The sequence below is a fragment of the Colius striatus genome, chromosome W, assembly GCF_028858725.1.
Source record: "Colius striatus isolate bColStr4 chromosome W, bColStr4.1.hap1, whole genome shotgun sequence".
Taxonomy (NCBI): Eukaryota; Metazoa; Chordata; class Aves; order Coliiformes; family Coliidae; genus Colius; species Colius striatus.
Window position 1 is genome coordinate 41,597,578 of NC_084789.1, and position 20,717 is coordinate 41,618,294.

Consider the following 20,717-nt stretch of genomic DNA (forward strand, 5'->3'; position numbering starts at 1 on the left):
AGATGGGATCAGGGAAGATGGTAAAATGCCACTGGGTGTTAACAAAGCCTCTCTGGTCAGCACCCCGGGAGCTGCTCCCTCTGCCTCCTGCATGCTCTGTGTTCATGTGACATACTCCATTTCATCTGCCCAGGTAACTGCTCTGGACACAGAGCCAGGCAGGCAACACTCCTCACTGTAACCTTCATCTTCTCTCCTGCCAGGGAGCCAGAGGAACTGTCCTGGCAGCTCCTCAAGTCCATCCCTGGTTATTCCCCAGGGGTTTGGGAGCCCCACAGGGCAGAGGGGTATGTGCTGTGCTCTTTGTGTCTGAAGTGAGGCACAGACACCCTAACAAGGCAGTGACACCCATGCCAAAGGCTTCCAACTCACTTCACCAAGAGCAGCCATCAGTGAGCTGTTCCAGCCCCAGGAACGGGCAGTGGCTGAGACGAGGCTGCTGCTCTGGAATCAGCTGTCTGCAGCTTCATGTTTATGCTCCATCCTGACCAGCTCCTCCTCACTACTTCAAAGACAACAAGACATTACTTACAGTCTAATTTTAAGCCAGAAACTGACTGAATTTCCATAGACAGCTAATTACCACTTCTGCCCCCAGGCTCCATCATGCTGTCACCTCCTGCAGGGACAACACAGAGGCAATGTCCTGCCCACAGCTGTCTGGGGGGAGGTGGGAACTGCTCCCATAGCATCTCAGACACAACAGTCAGCACCTGGAAATCACCACTGAGACAAAACAACAAATAGCTGGGCTGCAGGAATTGAATGTGCCCAAAGACAGCAGGGCTGAGCTGCAGCAACACCAAGGTATCAGGGGCCAAGAAAGGCAGAAGGCACCCAGTGGGCATTTTCTTCCAGGTCGTGTTTTTATACATCTGCTCAGAAGTTCTCTTCCAAAGCAAAGAGAGTTTCAGTGCTGTGACACCATGGCATGCTTTGTGCCTCACAAGCCAGGGAAAGGATGAAGAGTGAAAGCTGACAGACACAGTGTGCACAACTGGTGACTTTCCAGTCACAACAACCCTACACAAAGATACCAGAGTAGGTGTGAAACACTGTGAAATAATCCCCTCTGTGGAATCATCTTCACCAGAAACCCCCTGATGCTCAACACAGGCCTCTGACAACGCAGCTCACACTCTCCAAGGGGGAGCTGGAAGCCTCATTTTCCTCACTACACCAAAAGATTAAAGCAGCAGCCATCAGTGGCATCTCCAAACAGCAGCTCTGCCTGCAATCAGAACACACAGGCTTCTGAGCAGGGAGCCCAGAAATGGGAGCACCTCAGCACACACACTGCCAGGGCATGGGGAAGGAGGACTGGAAGTAGGTCACCAGCAAACATGACGATGACAGATCCTTCTGGTTGCTGTTTTGGTTTGCTGCCAGCTCCTGGCTGGAGAGAAATGCTGGGGAAGAAAGAGCTTGTGCAACAGCAGCAAGGTGGGCAGCACACCCAGGACAAACCATGGGCTACCCTTCTGAGTCCAGCCCCCTGCCTCTGCTGTGGGCAGGTCACGTGAGTATTATAGATGGAAAGGACAGGTCTTTCCTGGCTGACAATCCTCTTCTTTCACATCCACCCATCACAAGGTCACCCAGTGATTGAAATTCTAGGCTCAAGAGTTTACTGCTGGATCCACTTTCTTTTCCCAGCAACCATCTCCTGACAGGCCAGAGAGAGCAAGCTGACACCTGCCATGGGGCACACAGCGACTCCCAGCTAATCCTGCTTCAGGAGGAACTCCCAAGGTGCCTCTCAAGCAAAGGCTCAGCTAATCCCATTCACTGACAGGCTTTTTTCACTCTTAGGAAATGGAGAAGTGGCTGAAAACAAGAGTGTTTCCTTTGATGGTGATGTACAGTCAGTGCTTGGCCGTTTGCAGATGTGGCCGTTCCAGCGTGAGCTGTTCCTGTGCATCACCCTCCAAGCAGCAACTGTTATTAGGTGTTGGAGAAAAAGGGGCTTTTAGAACAGCTCTGCCATTTAACCAGCCATGCTGAGGCCTGTCATCTGAAGCACTAAAAAATGCTAATGTTGTATGAAGTGAAGGATTAAACAGCACAGGAGAGGCCTGAACTGTCATTCTTCTACAGATGGTGATTAGATGAACACTAAACCTCTTTGAAGATGAAAATGTCATTGTTAAGTCAGTGTAAGGAATTGGAAACCAACAGTTTATACCCTTAAAAGAACAGCACAGTATTTCAGAGCAATGGCCACACAACACACTGCCCATTGCTTCCCACTGAGCTGCACTGGGTGTGAGAGGGGAGGGCTGGGCACTGCACAGCAATGTCAGAGCGAGCCAGGGCTGTCTGAGCACTGAATGCACAGGAGCTGGAGTGTAATCAACAGCTTCACAGCTCTTCCCAACATCAGAGGCTCGTTAAGGCACTGAGGAGCAGCAGCTATCTGAAGAAGATGTCACCTGTGTTCAAAACATGCCAGACATGAAAGAGCTCCAGCTGCTTCCCAGTGTTCCCCAAAGGAAGGGTGTTGCTTTACATACCCATCATCTCCTGAGCCTTCAGGAGCAGCTGCCTTTGAAATGAAACTATATTTGGGTGGATGCAAAAGCAGTGAAGGTTTGCAGTTGCTTTTCAGCACCGAATTTCTCAAAACAAGTTACACTGAGAATTCATTTCAATGATCTTGGCACCTACCTCCAGCAGCACAGGCAGCAGAGAACTGCAGCAGAGGGACAGGCAGCTCACCCAGCATGCTTGTCTTGGATTCAGGAAGAGAGCTACCCAGGGACTGAATGTAACCTAAACTCACCCTCACTGACTTGCCACTTGTGGCTCTGCAGGAGCTATTTACTTACAAAGACTTCTTTTCATGGCTTATAAATGGAGTGTGATAATGTGAACAGCAAAAGCCAGCACTGCATGTGATCCTGATCAACATCAGTCCTTGTGAGAATCTGTTCTGGAGGAGTAATCCCAAAGTCCCACGGTGCTGGGGGCTGCCAGGGCCCTGCAGAGCTGCTCCAGCCCCAGCCCTGCTCCAGCAGCTTCCCCTGGCTCAGGGGGCACAGGAACGTGTCCAAGTGGGGTTGGGAACCTCCTGAGGAGCCTCCACACTCTCCCTGGGCAGCCTGGGCCAGGGCTCCCTCCCCTCAGCACCAAAGGAGCTTCTCCTCCTATGCCAGGGGCACTGCCTGTGTGCCAGCCTCTGCCCACCACCCCTTCCCCTGGCACTGGCCACCACACAGCAAACACTGGCCCCAGGCTCTCCACAGGGATGGATCAGCATTGCTGAGGTTCTCCCTCAGCCTTCTCTTCTCCAGCCTGAACAGCCCCAGGTGTGGCAGCTTTAAAGGAGTAAGTGAGTAACTCTGAAGGTCTGACCACTTCACAGCTCCTTTTCCCTGCCAGGCACTCATTGCCAGGATGTGTCTCTGGATGGTCCCAAACTTACTCTGTGGTATAAAAGTGATTATTGACAGTTCATCTGTAGCTACAAGCTCAGTGTAAGATAACCACTTCAGTGTTCAATTCACCAATAAAACAGCTTTTGCACATTGACTTACTGCAGAGGCAGCTTTCAGGAATCAGAGATGCCACTTTAAGCTCAAGCAATAAATCACCCAGTGATACTGGGGGCAGGGGAGCCACTGGAGGAATGAACAGCTGTACCTTCATGTTCTATGATAAGAGTCTGACTGTAAGAAGCATTCAGGAGACATTGTGACACACTCAAAATGCATCAGCAGTGCCATTTGTCCCCACACACCTATGGTGTAACAAAATACTGGGAACCTGTGGGAACTGAAAAGCACATCCCAGAAACACAAGGGAAAACGTTGCTCTGCTGTCCTGCTAATGCAGGAAACACAGATGAAGCTCAAGACTGGCATCAGAATGGCTTCAGGGGAAGCTTCTGATTTGGCATGCTAGAGTGAGTTTTCAACAGAATCCATCCCCAACACTGACCTCTTGAAGTGGCTTGTCAGGACTCCCACCAGCTCTCCAATCCTGCTGTCGTTGGAGGGCTCTTTGCTGAAGAGACACACAATGAGATCCTTGTTGTCTTTCGTGTGGAAGACCACGAGCTGGTCCTTCCCATTGGAGACACTCAATCCTACCAACTGTGGAGAGGGAGCAAGAACAATGTCACACATGTTGCTGTATCTTTGCCATTGGCCAAGCTATCCAATCCTCTCCAGGGTGTGCTCCACTTGTGCCTGTAGCAGAGCTGGGGGCAGTGTGCAGGTCCTCAGGGCTCCCACAAGCTGGAAGAGTCAAGAGGAAACGAGCAGGGTTTTTTGGCAGTCAGTGTCTCAAAGGTGCAAGGACATTTCACTGTCCAGACTGGGTTCACTGAGTCCCTCCTCTTGTTTTTGCTTATTACCACAGTACAACAGCCTGAACGACTGCAAGGGCTGAGACTGGAAACCCTGAGCAGAGAGCTCCTGCTACCAGTTGCATACAGCCAGCACAGGTGGAGCTTGTTCTGTGCTGTTCATGCTGTTCTGAGGTTATGAAATACTTCATGCACAGACACTAACAGCTGCCTGGGTTTATGGTGTCCCTTCAAATTAATTTGCATGCTTAACTAACATCCTGAGCACAACAGCACCACAGGGACCGGTGCCATCAAGGCTCTACACGTGCACCGAGTGTGAAAGCCGAACAAGTCGAAATCTCTGGGTTTAAAAAGCCTATTTAGACCTTAATCATTCAACAGAACCGTGTCAGAAGTCCAAGAGCCCTTCAAAATTGCCCCATGTCAGCCCTCCCCATAAGACTATCTGAATGAATACACAGAACACAAAAGGATTCCTTTCAGGGAAGGTGCTTATCTCAGGATGTAAAGACACTGACAGCAGCTCTGCTTCAAGAGCAGGGAAACGTTCCCAGCAGCCACAGACAGCCTTCATTTCATTCACTGCTGTGCTGGCAAAGGCACCTCTAGCATCCTTTCTGCTGCCTTTGAATTCCTTGTCCATTTTCTCCCCAGGTAGGAACAAAGAGAGAACTGTGGGCTGGTGTTTCTGAGGCGATTGCCAGAATGTTTGCACACAGAAAATCCCCCCAAGCAGCATCTCAAACCAGCCAAAAGGGAAGTTATTGCTTTGTCATCATTTGCACAAACCCCCAGGTTCCTGAGACAGGACCCAAGAGAAGAGCCTGCAGAGCCTGGGCCCCCAGCAGGCAGTGCTATGGGCTGCCCTTAAGCCCTTTACATGTCAACAGTTAAAGGAGATGGGGAGCTGGATGTGCCATTTTTTTTTCAGCCAAAGCCAAGTTTCCAGCAGTAGGAGACATCAGCTGACTGTCTCCAGCGAGATTTCCATGGAAACCCCATCCCTGAGGATGCTGCTGTGCTGCCAGGGTGCTGTGGGAATGCTGACAGCCAGCAGCAGGGCAGGCAGGGCTCTCAGCTGCCTTCACCTCCCTGTGTCACAAGGGCAATCTGTCTCCCCCAGCGAGCACACAGCCCTCCAGCAGCACAGATCTGATACACCCAGCTACATCAGGGCTGCTGCAATCATTATCCATCTGCTTCCCAAAAATCCTTGTAGCAGTTCAAACAATTGTTCTTTCCCCAAAAGGGGAGGGACCTCTGAAGCAGTAAGTGGCTGCTTGCACCACCTCCCTGTACCCCATGAAAGGGTTTCCACACCAGGAGGGATGGAGCAAACAAGGGGGAGTGTGCAAGGCTGCTGCAGAGGTGAAAGACAACAGAGATTCAAATCATTAAGTAACAAACTATAAGATGTAACTACAAAAAAGAACAAACAACTGTATTACAGCATCAGGCATCTGCCACAGTTCAACTTAAACCTTGGCAAAAGAAAACCAGGTAGTGTTTATGAATGAAATGCATCTCCTGAGTCTCTCCTCTCCCCTTGTCCTGCAGCACAGACAGGGCTCAGAGTCACTCCACAGGCTCAGTACACATGCACACGAGGCCAACCCACTCTGCAGCTTCCCCAGGAACACAGTGCAGGAGAGGCAGGAGAAGGAGAGGTTGTGGCCAAGAGAGCTGCAATTTGCCACTGCAGCATTTCCCAAAGAGAGCTTCCATCAAATTCCCACTCTGGAATACTGTTCTGGCACCTGTGTGAGTCAGGGAAGGGTCTTTTGGACCCATCTCTTCAGTCCAGAAGCTTTGTGGTAGGTTGCCAAAGGGAACAATTGCAGATGTACAAATAAAGCTGATTTACAGCTAGGGAAATGTCAGTACTGCGAGAACAAGAGAGCTGTATAGCCAGACTGTTAACTGCTGCACTGCCAGAGGAGATGCCAAGCCCCAGCCAGCAGCCAGCCTGTGCTGCAGCATCCTGCACAAATGGATGCTCTATTCTGGTCCCTGTGTTGTGTGAGGAAACAAGATTTACTGATCTTTGTAAGTAACAGATATTCCATAGGCAACCTAAAACCACATCCAACTTGTTCACTTCCTTTCACTTTTAAGGCATGAAGGATTTCAGAGGAAAATGCCACCAGTGAGCTGGTCTCGTGCTGGGACATAAATTTACCAGCTCCACTTTGAAAGCCATCAGGCAGCTAAAGCACTTCTCTAAAGCTGTGCTAAACACACATCTACCTGTAATGGCCAATGCAGTAAGGGAATGGCTGTTTTGTGCAGGGTAAGAGAGTAGAAGACTAACAGTGAGAGCCTGTGATGGACAAAAGTCACCTTGTCCACTGGAGTTCACCTTGCCAAACCCCCCTGTGCAGGAAGGACACTGGGAGTTGTGTGGATGTGCAGGAGCAGCAGCCAGCCATGCAGCAGCACGATCTGCTGACAGCCTCAGTTTGCACAATTAAGAAATCATGTCAGTAGAACAGAACATCACCTGAGGAAAACAATCTGCAGCTGCCACCCCTCTGGCAGCAGCCTCTTTGCAAAGAGCAGCGACACTGCTGCAGAGAATCCTCCTGTTGGGGCTCAAGCACGTGACTCCACGGGCTCTGTGGTGGGTGGTCAGTGCCCAGCAAGGAGCAGAGGACCTCTCAAACTGACAGCAGGGATGCAGGCTGAGCTGCTCATTCACTCCATGTTTGCAGATGAGACTTTGCTGTCACCCCAATCTCATCTCTGCTCTTTTACCAACGTGGGGCTGTCAGATTTATTGTTTCTCCAAATACAAAGGTGCCAGTAAATTTGTGTATGCCATTTCCAAGCAACCCAGCCAGGTTCTGTAGGTTGCAGATAACCACAGCAGTGTTACCTCAGGCTGAGGATAATAAACAAGCAGTTAAATCCACAGACCAGGATGCTCAAGAGCTAAAATGAGGGGTTTTTTCCCCATCCCCTTTTCTACCAGTGATAATCTGCTGCTTTGTCCCTGGCAGCTAAACTCTGCTGCCCTGAAGGGCAGATACCTCACTGTCATTCCAAATGTAGCTTTGATAAGATTTACATTCCAAGTGCACAGATATGAAAAAGGAATATTTCAACCACCACACAAAGGATCAAACAAAGCCCCAGAGACACGGCAACGGTGGCATGAGCTGCTGGGAGACACTCACCCCCTTCTGGGGCTGGCATCTTGCAGCAGAGAGCAAATCAAAACCAAACCAGAAGGAGCAGAAGAGAGTGTGATAAGCAGTTTGGGGGTTAGCTTCTATTTGATGCCCTGCAATGAAGAGCTGCCATGACACACGAGTGTTGTGGGTAACTGCACTGTAACTGTTAACAAACATTAACTGCATTAGAAATGAGAAACTGAGGCCTTTTCCAGCAGATGCACTGCCCATGACTGAGAGATGAGATTCCCCAGGCCTTGCACTTACATTGTAGAGGGGGATGGTCTTCATCACCTTGTACTGCTTCACAGGGTCCATCTTATACAGGTGTCGGTCAGTAATGAAGATGGCTCTGTCTTCCACCTTGTTAAAGCGGTTGACCTGGAAAGAAGCAAAGGTTGAGTCCCACCCAGCACTGCCAGCACATGCAGAACACAGCTCTGCAGCAAAAAAGCAAGGGTTGAGTCCCACCCAGCACTGCCAGCACATGCAGAATACAGCTCTGCAGCCTGGGCCAGGGCTCCCTCACCTCACACCAAAGGAGTTTCTCCTCCTGGGTCAAGGCAAGCTCATTTGGAGGTTTTTCTGCTACAGCCTAGACCTTCATTTCCCCCCTAAGCTAGTCAAGAAGCTGAATTAAGACTGATTCACACTGGAATCAACAAAGATATACATAGAAAATGCCAGAAGGTGCAGAGAACACAATGCTAGGAAGGACTGTTCTGCAGGAGGGTATGAGCAGTATCTGAGAACATAAGGCCTGTCTCTACTCCTACAAAACCAGAAGGATAGTGGCATTTGTCTGAATCTCTTCTGTGCATGCATCCCAATGTGACAGTTTGCTTCTAAACACACAGCATGCATTGTTTACATAAAGATGCCGTTGGGGCACTGGAGAACCTGAAGCAAAGTGCTGAAAGGACCTGAGTGCTAGAGAGGGAGAATTTGCTTCTCAGGGCAGAGAAGCTGCTGGACTTCCACTTCAGCTGAATTCATTGGTCAGTGAGCACCCACAAAACAGAAGGGGAATTTAAAACATGCTTGTAGAACTACTGCAGTCTTATACAAATTCATATCCAGGTCTGGGCTGCCCAGCTCAGGAGAGACAGGGAACTGCTGGAGAGGGGCCAGTGTGGGGCCACCAAGATGCTGAGCGGCTGGGACGTGTGTGAGGAGGAAAAGCTGAGGGAACTGGGGCTGTTCAGCCTAGAGAAGAGAAAGCTGAGCTCAGGGGCACCTCAGCAGCACTTTACAAATCCCTAAATGGTGGGTGTCAGAGGCTGGGGTCAGTGTTTGTTGTGTGGTGGCCAGTGCCAGGCCAAGGGGTAACAGGCACAGGCTGGCACACAGGCAGTGCCCCTGGCACAGGAGCAGAAGCTCCTTTGGTGCTGAGGGGAGGGAGCCCTGGCCCAGGCTGCCCAGGGAGGGTGCTCCAGGCATCTGCATAGGAGATTGTCCCTCAGAGCTGAATCAGGAGCAAGTGAGAGAAATACAAGGACTTTAAAGCTCAAAAGTTGTGTAACAGTGAGCAAAATGTAACTCCCACAGGGGTGTGTATATATATATATGTAATGCACACACATGTGAGTGATTCCCCTCTCTGCCATTCTATTCCCATTCAGAACAACAGTTCCTGCAATCACATCTTTGAGACCTGAATGTTGGATCTTGATAATTATTCCAGTTTAGCTAGAACCAGCAACAATTGGGAACTAGTTCATTAAATGAATTAGAGGTGGAATGACAAACCAATATTCTCTTAAAGAGAGCACATGAAGAGCAACAGAATACTGCACTGAAACATTTGTTTGGATGCAAGAAGAGATTTCTGTCTCTCTGTACACAACTCCCTGTGGAATAAAGAATCCAACTGACTGCCACTAGCAAAGGAGGTTGTCGGGAAGTGAGATTTTATGCTGCAAAATGAATTGTGTTGTTACTGTTAACTGTAATGTTTGCAGGATCACAAACAATCATCATGCACAGGCTCCACTTCTGGCAAGCAGGGACCAACTGCAACAGCACATTTTGAGAAAGGAGACAAACACACAGCTTCTTAAACCCACTGACACAGCAGCAGCCCCGGCCTGCCATTCAAACCGGTTGTGTCTTTGTTAAACCCATCATCTCTTTTCCTGACAGACGTTTATAACCAGCATCATTTCCATCATTATCAGCCACTCATAAGAGACCATGCAAGCACATTTTTGTTCATTAGTTTTTTAAGCTTTCCAGCCAGTGGAACAACCCCCATTCACTGTGGACACAGCCAGAGCCAAAGCAGTTCCACAGTCAAGGCAGCGAACCTGGGGATGCCTCTGATGTGACGGTGCAATAGGTTCAGAGGTGGGTATCCACCAAAGACCCGCTGGCAGTGTTCCTTGAAACAGGACTGCTCTGAACTGCTGCCTGCTGAAGCATGTCCAGGACCATGTCCTCGCTGCTCCTGGCTTCCCAGGATCCAGCTGTGCTGCAGGAGGTGTCCCCAGCCCCGCGCCTGCCGCTTACCTTGCGCACGTGGCACGAGAACAGAACCTTCATGTACTTGTCCTTCCGTTTCAGCTCGTTGGCAACAGGGATGAAGGAGCCCGTGGTCTGGGGGTTATCTGGTTTCTGAAAGAGCAAAGACAGGCACATAACTCTTGTTGCTTACCACAGAAAGCACTTGCATGACGTCAGGGTGGCCCGAGCGGGCTGCGGCTGTGCCTCCTCCCAGAGCAGCCCGGCATGAGCTGGATGTGCTTTCAGAAAACACCCAAACCCTTCACAAAGCAAAACGCTCAAAGGAAGGTCAGAGTGAAAGGAAGCAATGCAACTTGCCTAGAGAGAATGTCTTTGTTCCTTTTCATTGTACTCTGTTTCTTAACATCCCATTACATCTGGGATTGCAGCTTTACATCAGCCTCTTGGCCCTTTGAAGAGCCAGTTGATGGCATTACTCATCTTGTAATGCTGCTTGTGATGCTCAAGCTAGGCTCAGTATTCAGACAAACCTAGTGCAGTGGCAGTGAGAACCTCTGAAACTATACAAACCCATTTACAGAGGAAATGTTGAAGCACTTCTCCCTCCCAAGAAACCAAGTCACCTTAGCGAATTTCCCTTTCAGCAGCCTAAGCCCCAGCGTCAGTCCCTTCACTGCTACTCACCAGTGCGATGTAATTCCCCTCCCACGCTCTTTGCAGGCCAATATCAGCTCTGTGACCCTTCAGCACTTCCATGGCAGCAACCTTGGCCCTCAGCTGAGGTAGGACTTCTGGTGGGACGCTCCGGATGAGCTCACCCGCTCTCCACCTGCCACAAAACACCCGGGTCAGTTCCACAGCCTGCACCAAGCAGCTCCAGGACTGCTTCTGCCAGAGCAGCACGAGGACACCTCTTGACTGTAAACATCAGAGGAAAAGAGAAGTCTTTCCACTGCATTCACGAAGCTGGAAACATCAGTTAGCACTTTAAAGTGACTCCTAACAGATTTGGCTGGCACACTCCCCATCCCACAACCAGAATTCAACTCCTGGCACATCTGTTTGCAGTAAAGTTTTTGCAAGCCCATTTTTTGCTCATCTACAAGATCATTCTCCTTTAACAGCTGAATTTGGCCCTACAATTGAAAGCTAACCAGTGGGAACAGGAAAGAGGGCAGAGAAGCCCATTCATTGCTCCATGTCACACTCCAGCCTTCAGCAGCAACACCATGTCTCCAGGATTCACGCTATGAAAAGTCTTTCAGCAACTGAAAGTGTGTAGTTATAATAATTGACCTTCTTTGGGAAGGACTCTCCACCCAGATAGGCTGTGAATGGCTTTGAACAGACAGCTGGAGATAAAGGGATAAAAAAAAGGTTGCCTTAATGTAGTGCTGGTGGTAATTCCCCTTCAAGCAGATGGCTGGGCTGGGGATCTCAAGAGCATCCATCCAGCCAACAGTTCCCTCATTCAGCTGCTTTCAAAGTCACTTCCACTTTGGAATTGTAATTACCTTGCCTACAACTTCCCAGAGACAAACAGCTTTTAGATATTAGGAGGTCATACAAAGGTATAAAATCCCTCTTCTGCACAGAGAACAGAGGTGAGGGGGAGCCCTGCTCACTCTGCTGCACAATACTGCCTCACTCTAACCTCGAGGAAGTCGAGAAGATTCCTTTTCTCTTCTCCTTCATCTAACAGCAGCTGCTCTTTTCTTTAAACCCAGCCAGAAAGAGGCCAAGGAAGGAAATACAACATCCATCCTGACTAAATGTTTGACCCAGGGCAATCATTTGTGTGGTCAGGGCACCCAAAGCCACGGCCATCCTCAGCCACGCCTCGCAGGCAACGTGCCGCAGCCACTTCCTATGGAAGCAGCAGTAGCCATGGACTGAAGAGACAGGGGCTTTCCTTTGTACCTGTGGTAAATGGCCTGGAGTGCCTCCTGGAAGCGGTGCAGCACCTTGGGAGGAGCGGGCCACTGCACGTGCTTGCCGTAGTCCTTCGTGAGCCGCACGGGCTGGAAGCGCCGGGCCAGCTCCTGCAGGTAGGCGCGGACCTTGGCGCGGCGGTAGTGCCTCAGGATGGTCAGCGCAGCCCTCGTCCTCTTGTAGCGAAGGCGAGCCAGGGTGCCCCTCCACACCTAAGAGCCAGGGCAGAAACAGGGTGAGCAATACCAGCAGAGTGGGTTTCCTTCCTTCCTCCTTCTGTGTCCCGCTGGAGAGCGGATTTCCCTCTCGGCCATCCCCTAGCAGCACCGCTGCACATGGAGCCTCCTTCCTCACCCCGTTCCATTGCCAACGTGACACTTGCTGTATGAAGCTTTACTGATAATCCTGATAGACTGTATGTAGCCAGTGCAGCAGATTGGAGGGGCTGCTCTTCCCCACACAGCCAAAATTCACAGAGGAGATTTTGGGTCTCAAACCCCTCAAAAGCAGAGGACTCTCTTCTTTCAACCTTTGTCAGAGCAAGCCCTGCTCCTTCTCCTCTGGCCTCACTGATCTTAGGTGATCTATCTCCCATTCACCACAGGCAGGATCTGCACAGCTCTGGCACTGCCCAGGGAGCTTTTTAAGCACCCAGCACTTCACTGGTGTGTCTGATGCACCCTAAAGCACATTTGTGTTCTAGCACGCCACAACAGACTCAAGACCCTACAACAGTGCTGCTCACACATCTGAGGTAAGGCTGAGCCAATCCATCCCTCGCCATGTCCAAAGCCACAAGCTAGAAGTGACTTGCACAGGGCCTGGATTTCACCCAAAGTGTGTAAGGCTGATTTCAAGCTTCCATTTCCATGTCTGAGGGCATATCAGATCCAGACACTGGCTGCATTTGACAGACACAGCAGCTGTAATTAAGCATCTGAGGAGCACTGAAGTGAACTGTGCCCTTTTCCAGAGAAAACTGCAGAAGACCTGGATCGCTTGAGACATTCAAACACAGTCCCAAGTGTCACCAAATGTACCTGCAAGGAATGTGTGGACAGTAAACAAGATGAACTGGGTGAAAACCTGCTGCCAACTTCTCATTTTTTCATTTAGTAAGAACAGAAACGAGGAACAAAGGGGTCAGAGTCACAGCCAAGCAGCCTCCTGGACGTTACAAAGCCTCTCAAGAAAAGGCCCTGCATGGTACATTTGTTAAGCTGCTGCACTGTTGAGCTTCACCCCTGTCAGCTTTCCCCAAAACCACTTTGAATTGTTTTCACATACAAAACGAGGTCTTGAATTTGCTTCCTTGTGCTTGAAGGAGACAAGCTCTTGAGGAAAGTCTCTTGCTGTGGTTATTTTCCACACCAGCCAGACATCTGTGGAACAAAGGAGCTGTAACAGATTGCCCCCATGTTGTATCAGCTGCACGGCTGCAGAGATTGGCTTCACAGCAAGGAGTGTCACAACTACTACAAACACTGGCCTCCCAAATCCAATTATCCAGCTGAGCCATGTCCCCTGGCTACACACAAGCAGTAAACTAGTAATGAAAGGTATGTCCTCAAACAAGTTGTCATAACTGGGTAACCTCACTCCTACAAGGACCTTCCTACCAGCCACAGCAGCAGCACCTCCCAGAAGTGAGGCCAGAGCCAAAGAGAACAAACCTCTCGCAGGGAACGGGGTAGGAGTATTTAAATGAACTGCTTTTCTGGCTCGGTGTCTCTCTCTCCAGTCACAGAGCTCATTTCTGCCTACAGCAGCCTGTAGCAGTGCTGAGCTGCCGTGGCAAGCTGACCACCTGATGGGCTTCCAGGATCAACCTACAAACCAGAGGAGGCTGTCAAAGCCACTTGGTGTAGCTGGGAGCAACGGGCCTGAACCATCCACAGAGGAGGCAGGAGGCTGGAGTGTTTGCTAGCAACACATACCTTTCTCAGGCCTGGGCAGTGGGACAGCCTGACCTCTCAGTGGACCTCTGCAATCCTTCCCCTCACCTCCAGTCCAGAGCTCAAGAGCTAAGCACAGTAAAAAGCAGACTTCCAGAGCTATGCTTATGATGGCATTTAACAGACTCTCACATTGCAAAAGCTACTTCTGTTATGTGCTGGAGGCCAATGGCAGAGCCACAGCCAAATACAGGAGACAACAAACCCAACACAAAGGAGATCTGAGCATCCAGGACACTATTGCTTGCTTCTGGCTCTCTGTACCCCAGCTAATGTCCAAGGCATTTTCATGTAGAGTTCAGAAAGGATGCAGCAGCTCCCATGCATCACCTTTCCAAAAGCTGACAAGCAGGGAGCAGCTTTCAGCTTGAATCACAGCTCCAGCCCAGCAGGCGGCTGGTTCCAGCGCTCGCGTTCAGCAGCGCTCGCACGGGAGCGGTGAACAAGCCTGACATGGCACTGCCCAGTCTCATTCCTCCCACAGGCAAGGACTCAGTGATGCTTCCTTTGCCACCTTTCTGTGCCTTTCACTTGTGGTTAAGCTGGCTTCCCATAGAAACCAGACTACAGATAACCCTGTCCCCATCTGACCTCCTGAGATTAGCCTGATATCTTCTGAATCTCTGGCCAGCCCCAACCAGATCTGACAGAGGAACAGAAGACTCAGGGAGGCAAGTCCATCTATCTTTCAGGAAAAATCAGCAGCAGGGTAGAGCAAACCCCAAATTGGAGTGACATTGCTGGAAAGGCTTCAGAATGAGCTCAAGAGCCATCTGCCTTCTTTGATCTCCAAATCCCACCCAGCACACATGAAGCTCCTGGCCAGGCACAGCCACACAAGACTGCAGCTGAGCCAAACAGGTAGAGCATACCAGAAGGATGTGGCAGGATTCCAGGGGGATGAGGGAAGGGAGATGTGTGCAGGGCACAGGGAAGGAGTGGAGGACGTGATGAAGGTTGGAGAGTTCTGGCAGCGCAGCAGTCACAAGAAAACTGACTGTTGTCACTGTAGGGTGTGTGCAGCACAGGCCAGACCCACAGGACGCCAGAAGCAGAGAAGCTTCTGTGATGACAGTTTTCAAAGTGACACGCTCAAGAGCAGAGTCCACAGCAATGGATTTTGTCACCAGTCAGTGCAGTGCTTAGTGACCAAGCAGAGCCAGAGCCACCGTGCAGGACACGCTATTGTCCTCCACACAGGAGAGTGCCCAAGGAGACGAGGCAGGGTAGCTCCCCTGCCAGAGCAGGGCCACACAGGAACTCATCCAGGTGGGTTTGGAATGTCTCCAGAGACAGATCAATCAGACTAAAATCCCCAGGGAGCAAAGTTTCTAAGGTTAATGTAACACAAATGAAGTCCATCACCCCAGCGGAATGGAAGCGCTGTACTCCAGTGTGGGCAGTGCAGCCTGCAGCTGCTGCCAGGCTCAGCATCCCCCACCAAAGCAAGGCCAACACATGGGAAGAAGGAAAGGGAAATAATAAGATGGGCCCTGCAGAGTGCAGGGAATAGCAGCAGAGCAGACAGGGTGGGCCCAGGCTGCCGAGATCCTTGCCTGCAGCTCCTCCATGGCAAAAGGGATAATCTAGATTTGACCTAGATGCTGCAGTCTGTGTGTGGAGAAGAGAGCCCACACAGTGCGCTGTCTAAACATACCAGCAGGCACACAAGAGCCCAGAACTCAGCAACAAGCCAGGCTCATCTAAATTAAACCCCAGCCTTGTATTTCTGGGTGGTTCTGCAACTACCCAAAGCCTGGCAAGCTCCTTGGAGCTCGCTGCAAGGCAGCGCCTCCTCCCACCCAGCCTCCCTCGCACTGCTCACAACCTTCCCTCATCAATATTTCATGCTGCCCTAGCACAAGCTGCCCTCCAGGCATCCAAACTGCAAGGAATAAAACCCACCCTCGCTAGAAACTCACACAGGCATGTGTGAGCCCTCTCACACAGCTCTAAAGGGTCTCAGACAGGAGGGGTTATGTTCAACCAGTTCAAGTAGGTGCTGATCCTGCAGAAGGTCTGAGGCGAGTGGCTTTAAATCAAAGCCTCCCCACTCTAACAGACTGTGCTACAGAGCCTGCAAACAGGGAGGGGGGAAAGCTGCTGCGCTTCATAAACCCTGGTTTCTCTTCACATGAGTCAGCTGAACAATGTTCATTCTACATCTCTGCTTAATAAACCAATGTTCCATGAGCTAGGAAGGAGAGGAAGGTCCCATCCGAGACCAGTGAGATTGCACTAACAGCATGTCCAGGAACCAACACACAAATGGCCAGGGCAGCAGTGGCTATAAGTCTGTTGGTACAGGAACACATGGTTACTAGGGGAAGCTGGCACATGCAAGGAGCTAAACCAAGCAAGATCTCTGCATGCTGTGGTTTGCTGAGCTCACCAAAGGTGACTGTGGAACCTAAAGGGTGGTGGCACATGTTCAGGGAAGAGAAATCCACTGGGTGTTACTGAATAAAAACCTTGGGTCATCCCAGGTCCAAATGTCTGAAGGGACTGGGAGAATATTAAGGGGAGCCATACAAAGCAAACATCACTTTGTCTAAAGGGCCCAAACAGCACAGAAACCTGCCTTTCCAATCATGGTAAAAACAATAATACTCCAGCAATGTTTCAGCTCAATCACTGTATGTTTCACACACACAGCTCCATAATCAATGTGCACAGCTCACTACAAAGCCCCATGCAGGAGCAGCAAAGCCCTTCAAAGGGACTGAGATTTATACTGCTGTGTCCTGCTGGGACAGCAGCTGTGCATAAAACTCCTCTGTGCATCTCTGCCTCATTACAGGCACACCTCACCTCACCCTGGTATCTTTACCTTCAGTTAAATGACCAAGTTCAGGTTGATGGATGGAATTTGTGCTTCCTTGTACCTTAATTTACACCAGAATGGCAGTATTTTTACAGGTTAAATAAGGCTTCAAGACACCTTGAGGTGCAGCAGATCAGGAGCTTTACAAAAACAAGCAGCTCAGGCACAAAGAAAAAGAATTCCCTCCCATGAACACAAAGCAGCATCAGTGACAAGGGCTGCAGAAGCTGCTCTGCACGACCTGTGATACACAGCAATGAGCACAGAAAGCACTCCCAAACCATCACAGCACACAGACAGAACGTGAAACACTCAAGTGTCAGGTGCCCCACAGGGCCTGCTACTGACAGGGTGGGATCACAGAACCACAGATGTGCTCTCCTCCACGGGCACGCTCCTGACAGCCCTTGTCTCCAGCACGGATGCTCATCTGAAGGATGGTGAGCTGGTTGTGGAGCTGAACTCACAGAAAACAACCTTTTTGTCTCTTTTGGTGGGAGATGCTTTGGGTGTGTTTGGTTTTATTTTATTCTGGGTTTTTTCTGAGATGATTTTTGAGCTTGAGGTGCCCGAGTACACTCACTGGAAGCACAGAAGCCACGTTAGTAACAGGGGGAAGAGGCAGTCGGATCAGTGCTAAGGGATCAGCATGGCCACACTGGTGAGCAGCAGTGTCACCACAGCGCAGACATCCCATGCTTGGCCCTTCACCCTGCTCCTTTGGAATGAGCTGCAGCATCTCCTTTCACAGCATTCCCCTTCCCAGCTTCTCCCTGCCAAAGCTTCTCAAGATCAAAGCCTGAGCTCAGGGTACAAATCCATGTGTAATTGTACACCTGTTTCCACTGACACTCCCAGCTTCACACACACACACATTCCCTCTGGATGGCAAACACGCTGCATCACCTTGTCTTTGGGTCACTGAAGTGAAGCCCTCATCAGATTGCTGCTGCCCCACCAGGATCTGACATGAAAACGCCTCCTCTGTCAGAGCAAAAGCTTCCCTTTGTGGCTCCTGCCTCCCAGCACAGCGGGCTTCAAGGGCTCGTGGGCACTGAGGCAAAGGGAAGGTGAACCATTAAATGACGACAAGCCAGCCATGGCTGTCTTTTTCTGCTCTTCCCTGCGGGGCTGGGGAAACGTTGCCATGGTGACTGCAGCTGCCACAGCTCTGCCCACAGCAGCCTCTGCAAAGCCCTGTGCCCGCAGCCAAGGGCATGCTGCTGGTGAATGGGCACTCAGGGGCTGCCTGGCACCCTGGGGCTGCCTGGCACTCAGGGGCTGCCTGGCACCCTGGGGCTGCTGGCCCGTGCCACGAGGCTGCAGCAGAAGAGCCGGGGCAGGCGCCGGGGCCAGCGCTGCCACTCTCCAGCCACAGCCACCTCCTGGGCTCCGAGGGCTGGGGCCAGCAGGGATTTTGTCCAAAGAGGTGCTGGGCTGCAAGGCAAGGACAGCTCTGGCTTCCTCTGCACGAGGCAGTGCAGATTTAGTGAGGTGATTACCATATGCAGCTGGAGAGCTCTGATAAAATGACAGGAGACAGTGCGCTAAATTCTGTTGACAAGACCCATCATCTCTGCACGCTGCACGTGCTGCCTGCCTGGGCTTTTTGTCTTGAACAAAGCACTATTCTGCAAAGCTAATGAAGATGTGGGAACGTTTCCAAGGGCAGAAAAAGCAACAGAATTTGATGGCAGCCTTTTTACAGTTGAGTTTTGGTTTTTATTACTAACATTAGAGCTGCTCTATTTGCATTCACGATGACAATCACACCCACGGCAAGACCACAGCTATAGTAAAGGATCTCAAATGTCCCACATAAAAAAGCAGAGATTTGCTCAGCTGGTGCTTCTAAAATGACTGTTTGAGGTGCCTCTGACAGTGGTGCCTCTGCTGCCATTCGGGGGCTCTAATACCGGACACAGCTCGCTCTCGCTGAATCCTCCTGGAGCCAGCAGGTTGCCACGGTTAAATCACATCACACTGCTTGCTGACTTGCTTTGGTCAAGTAAAAAACACAGCCTGGAATCCCACCAGCATTTTATTACAGAAGAAAAAGGAGGTTGAAGATAAAGATAAAGGAGAAGACATCCAGGAGGGGCAGAAGAAAGTGAAATTATCTGCCTAAAGTGGAAGTCAGTTTGAATCCAATTTCACCAGACTCACAACGGGCACATTCTTATCATCATTACACAAAGGAACCAGCATTGTTTTAAGGGTTACTCACACAGTGAAGCTCTCAGGATAATTAGTGCATCTCTTTTTGAATGCCTGGTGATTTGTCTGAGAGCGATAAACCACATCACATCCCCCATCAGAAACGGAGCCGTACGTTTAAACTGCCAAGGAGCTGAACTGCTCAGCGCAGCCTCTGCTGTTACTGAGGATCATTCCTGTGCAAGGATGAGCCTCCTTGGAGCCCAGCCTGCCCTGGGCTGCTCTGAAGGCTCTGTCTTACATCCTCCCTCAGTCTCTGCCTGGCTGCTTTCAGAGCAGAGAGAAGGCCTCTTCACAGCCTTACCCCGGTGCTGGTTTGTATTGGGGTGATTGTTCCTTTTTCAGCACTGACACCTCCAACTGCCCCATCTACTGGTAGCAAACAGGGCTGGTACCTCAGCCCAGGAGTGATGTGATACAGAGAATGAGCCCTAACAGGAAAACCACTGGAATTCAGAAAACAGAAGGAAAAGCCCAAGCATTTCCCAGATGACTGAACACCATACAGGCACCTAACGACACACCCACAGGCACCAACCCTGCCGGCTCTTTTGTGGACGAGCTGTTCAGTGAGCATTTGGATTCACTAGTGGTTCCTGTCTTTGCAAGCTTCACAACTCTAAACAGTATCTGAGAGCCTGGGTGAAGAAAGTTCAGAAGGTTCAGTAAATATAAACAGGAATACCAAAAGGCTGAGTCCCTCTGTCCTATTTCAACCCTTTGTGCAGAAATGAAAGACAACTCCATGTAGACTTGTGTCGGTCCCTCTCCACTCTGGGGAGAGGAGAAAGTAGAGGGAGGTTTGTGAAGCCTCTGGCAATTCCACTGGCAGTTTAACTTTTGCTGATTGTTGGAACAAGGGCAGCCCCAAAGCACTGTGCTTATTCCATGTATACTCCAGCACATCCACTGCCACACAAACCCACTACAGCCAAATCCCCCACAGAGCCAGAGACTTGATCCTTTATTCCTAACCAGGTACCTACCTTCTAGAGGCAAAAATATCTGTAGCCCTGCTCTCCTCCAAGGCTGTCAAGCCCAGTCCAGAACACAGCCCAGGCTATATAATTGGCAAGTGCTCAGCTCCAGGAAAGGCCAGTAAACTGTCACAAAAACTGGCAGGTTGCTGTTAAAATTGCGCCTCAGCTTGTTCAGTGGATTATATCTGAAGGAGGAGCTTCAGTGCTCATTTTTAGTGAGACATCACCTGTTCCCACAGCACAGACAGGCTGGGTCTTTTAAATTACTCTTAATTGCACTTTTCAGCTTCAGCAAAGGTCACCTCTCCATTCCTCACAAGTTTAACATGAGAACTGGGGTCACCTGGGAGCAAGGTGTCCCCCAGCAGCTTTATTCAGCAAGGAACTCATTAGCTTGTCTCACACCACCATGGAAAGAGAGAGAGACTCCACATTAATGACACAACACAATGAACTTACTGAGTGCACCAAATAAGACCAATGTGCTTAGGAAGTGGCTGGAGACAGGAACTCCTCCTGAGAAACCTGATTGAGCTCAGTGGAAGTGCAACTAAAACAACCTGAGAGAGGGATAGGAGAAGGGCCCCACTAATTAGCCCCATTTCACACCCCAAGAATAAGCCAGAAGAAGCTTTTGGAAAAGTGTGCTGCCATTTCCAGGGAAGATACCAGGAGGAAGATCATGAGTAGTTCAAGAAAGCTGCTGTGAAACTCAACAGGGCAAGCAGAACACTGCCAAAAGAAGGAAGGAAAACACTGAACCACAAAGCTCTGAAACAGGCAGGTCCTGCAGCTTTTAAGCAGCAGGAAAACTAATCACATATACATACACAAAACCTAGAGCACTCCTTACTGAGGATA

General features: G+C 50.3%; 1 protein-coding gene across 2 annotated transcripts in view; it reads right to left on the bottom strand.

The window, feature by feature from the left end:
- LOC104558389 (unconventional myosin-Id) overlaps positions 1-20,717 on the bottom strand; it is a 110,484-nt gene that overhangs the window by 23,251 nt on the left and 66,516 nt on the right. For both annotated transcript variants that reach the window (XM_062016519.1, XM_062016520.1), the window contains 5 exons: positions 11,869-12,092; positions 10,633-10,777; positions 9,994-10,098; positions 7,753-7,866; positions 3,940-4,094 (listed from right to left, as the gene is read on the bottom strand). In XM_062016519.1, coding sequence (XP_061872503.1) covers positions 3,940-4,094; positions 7,753-7,866; positions 9,994-10,098; positions 10,633-10,777; positions 11,869-12,092 — 743 coding nt within the window. The remainder of the gene's footprint in view (positions 1-3,939; positions 4,095-7,752; positions 7,867-9,993; positions 10,099-10,632; positions 10,778-11,868; positions 12,093-20,717) is intronic.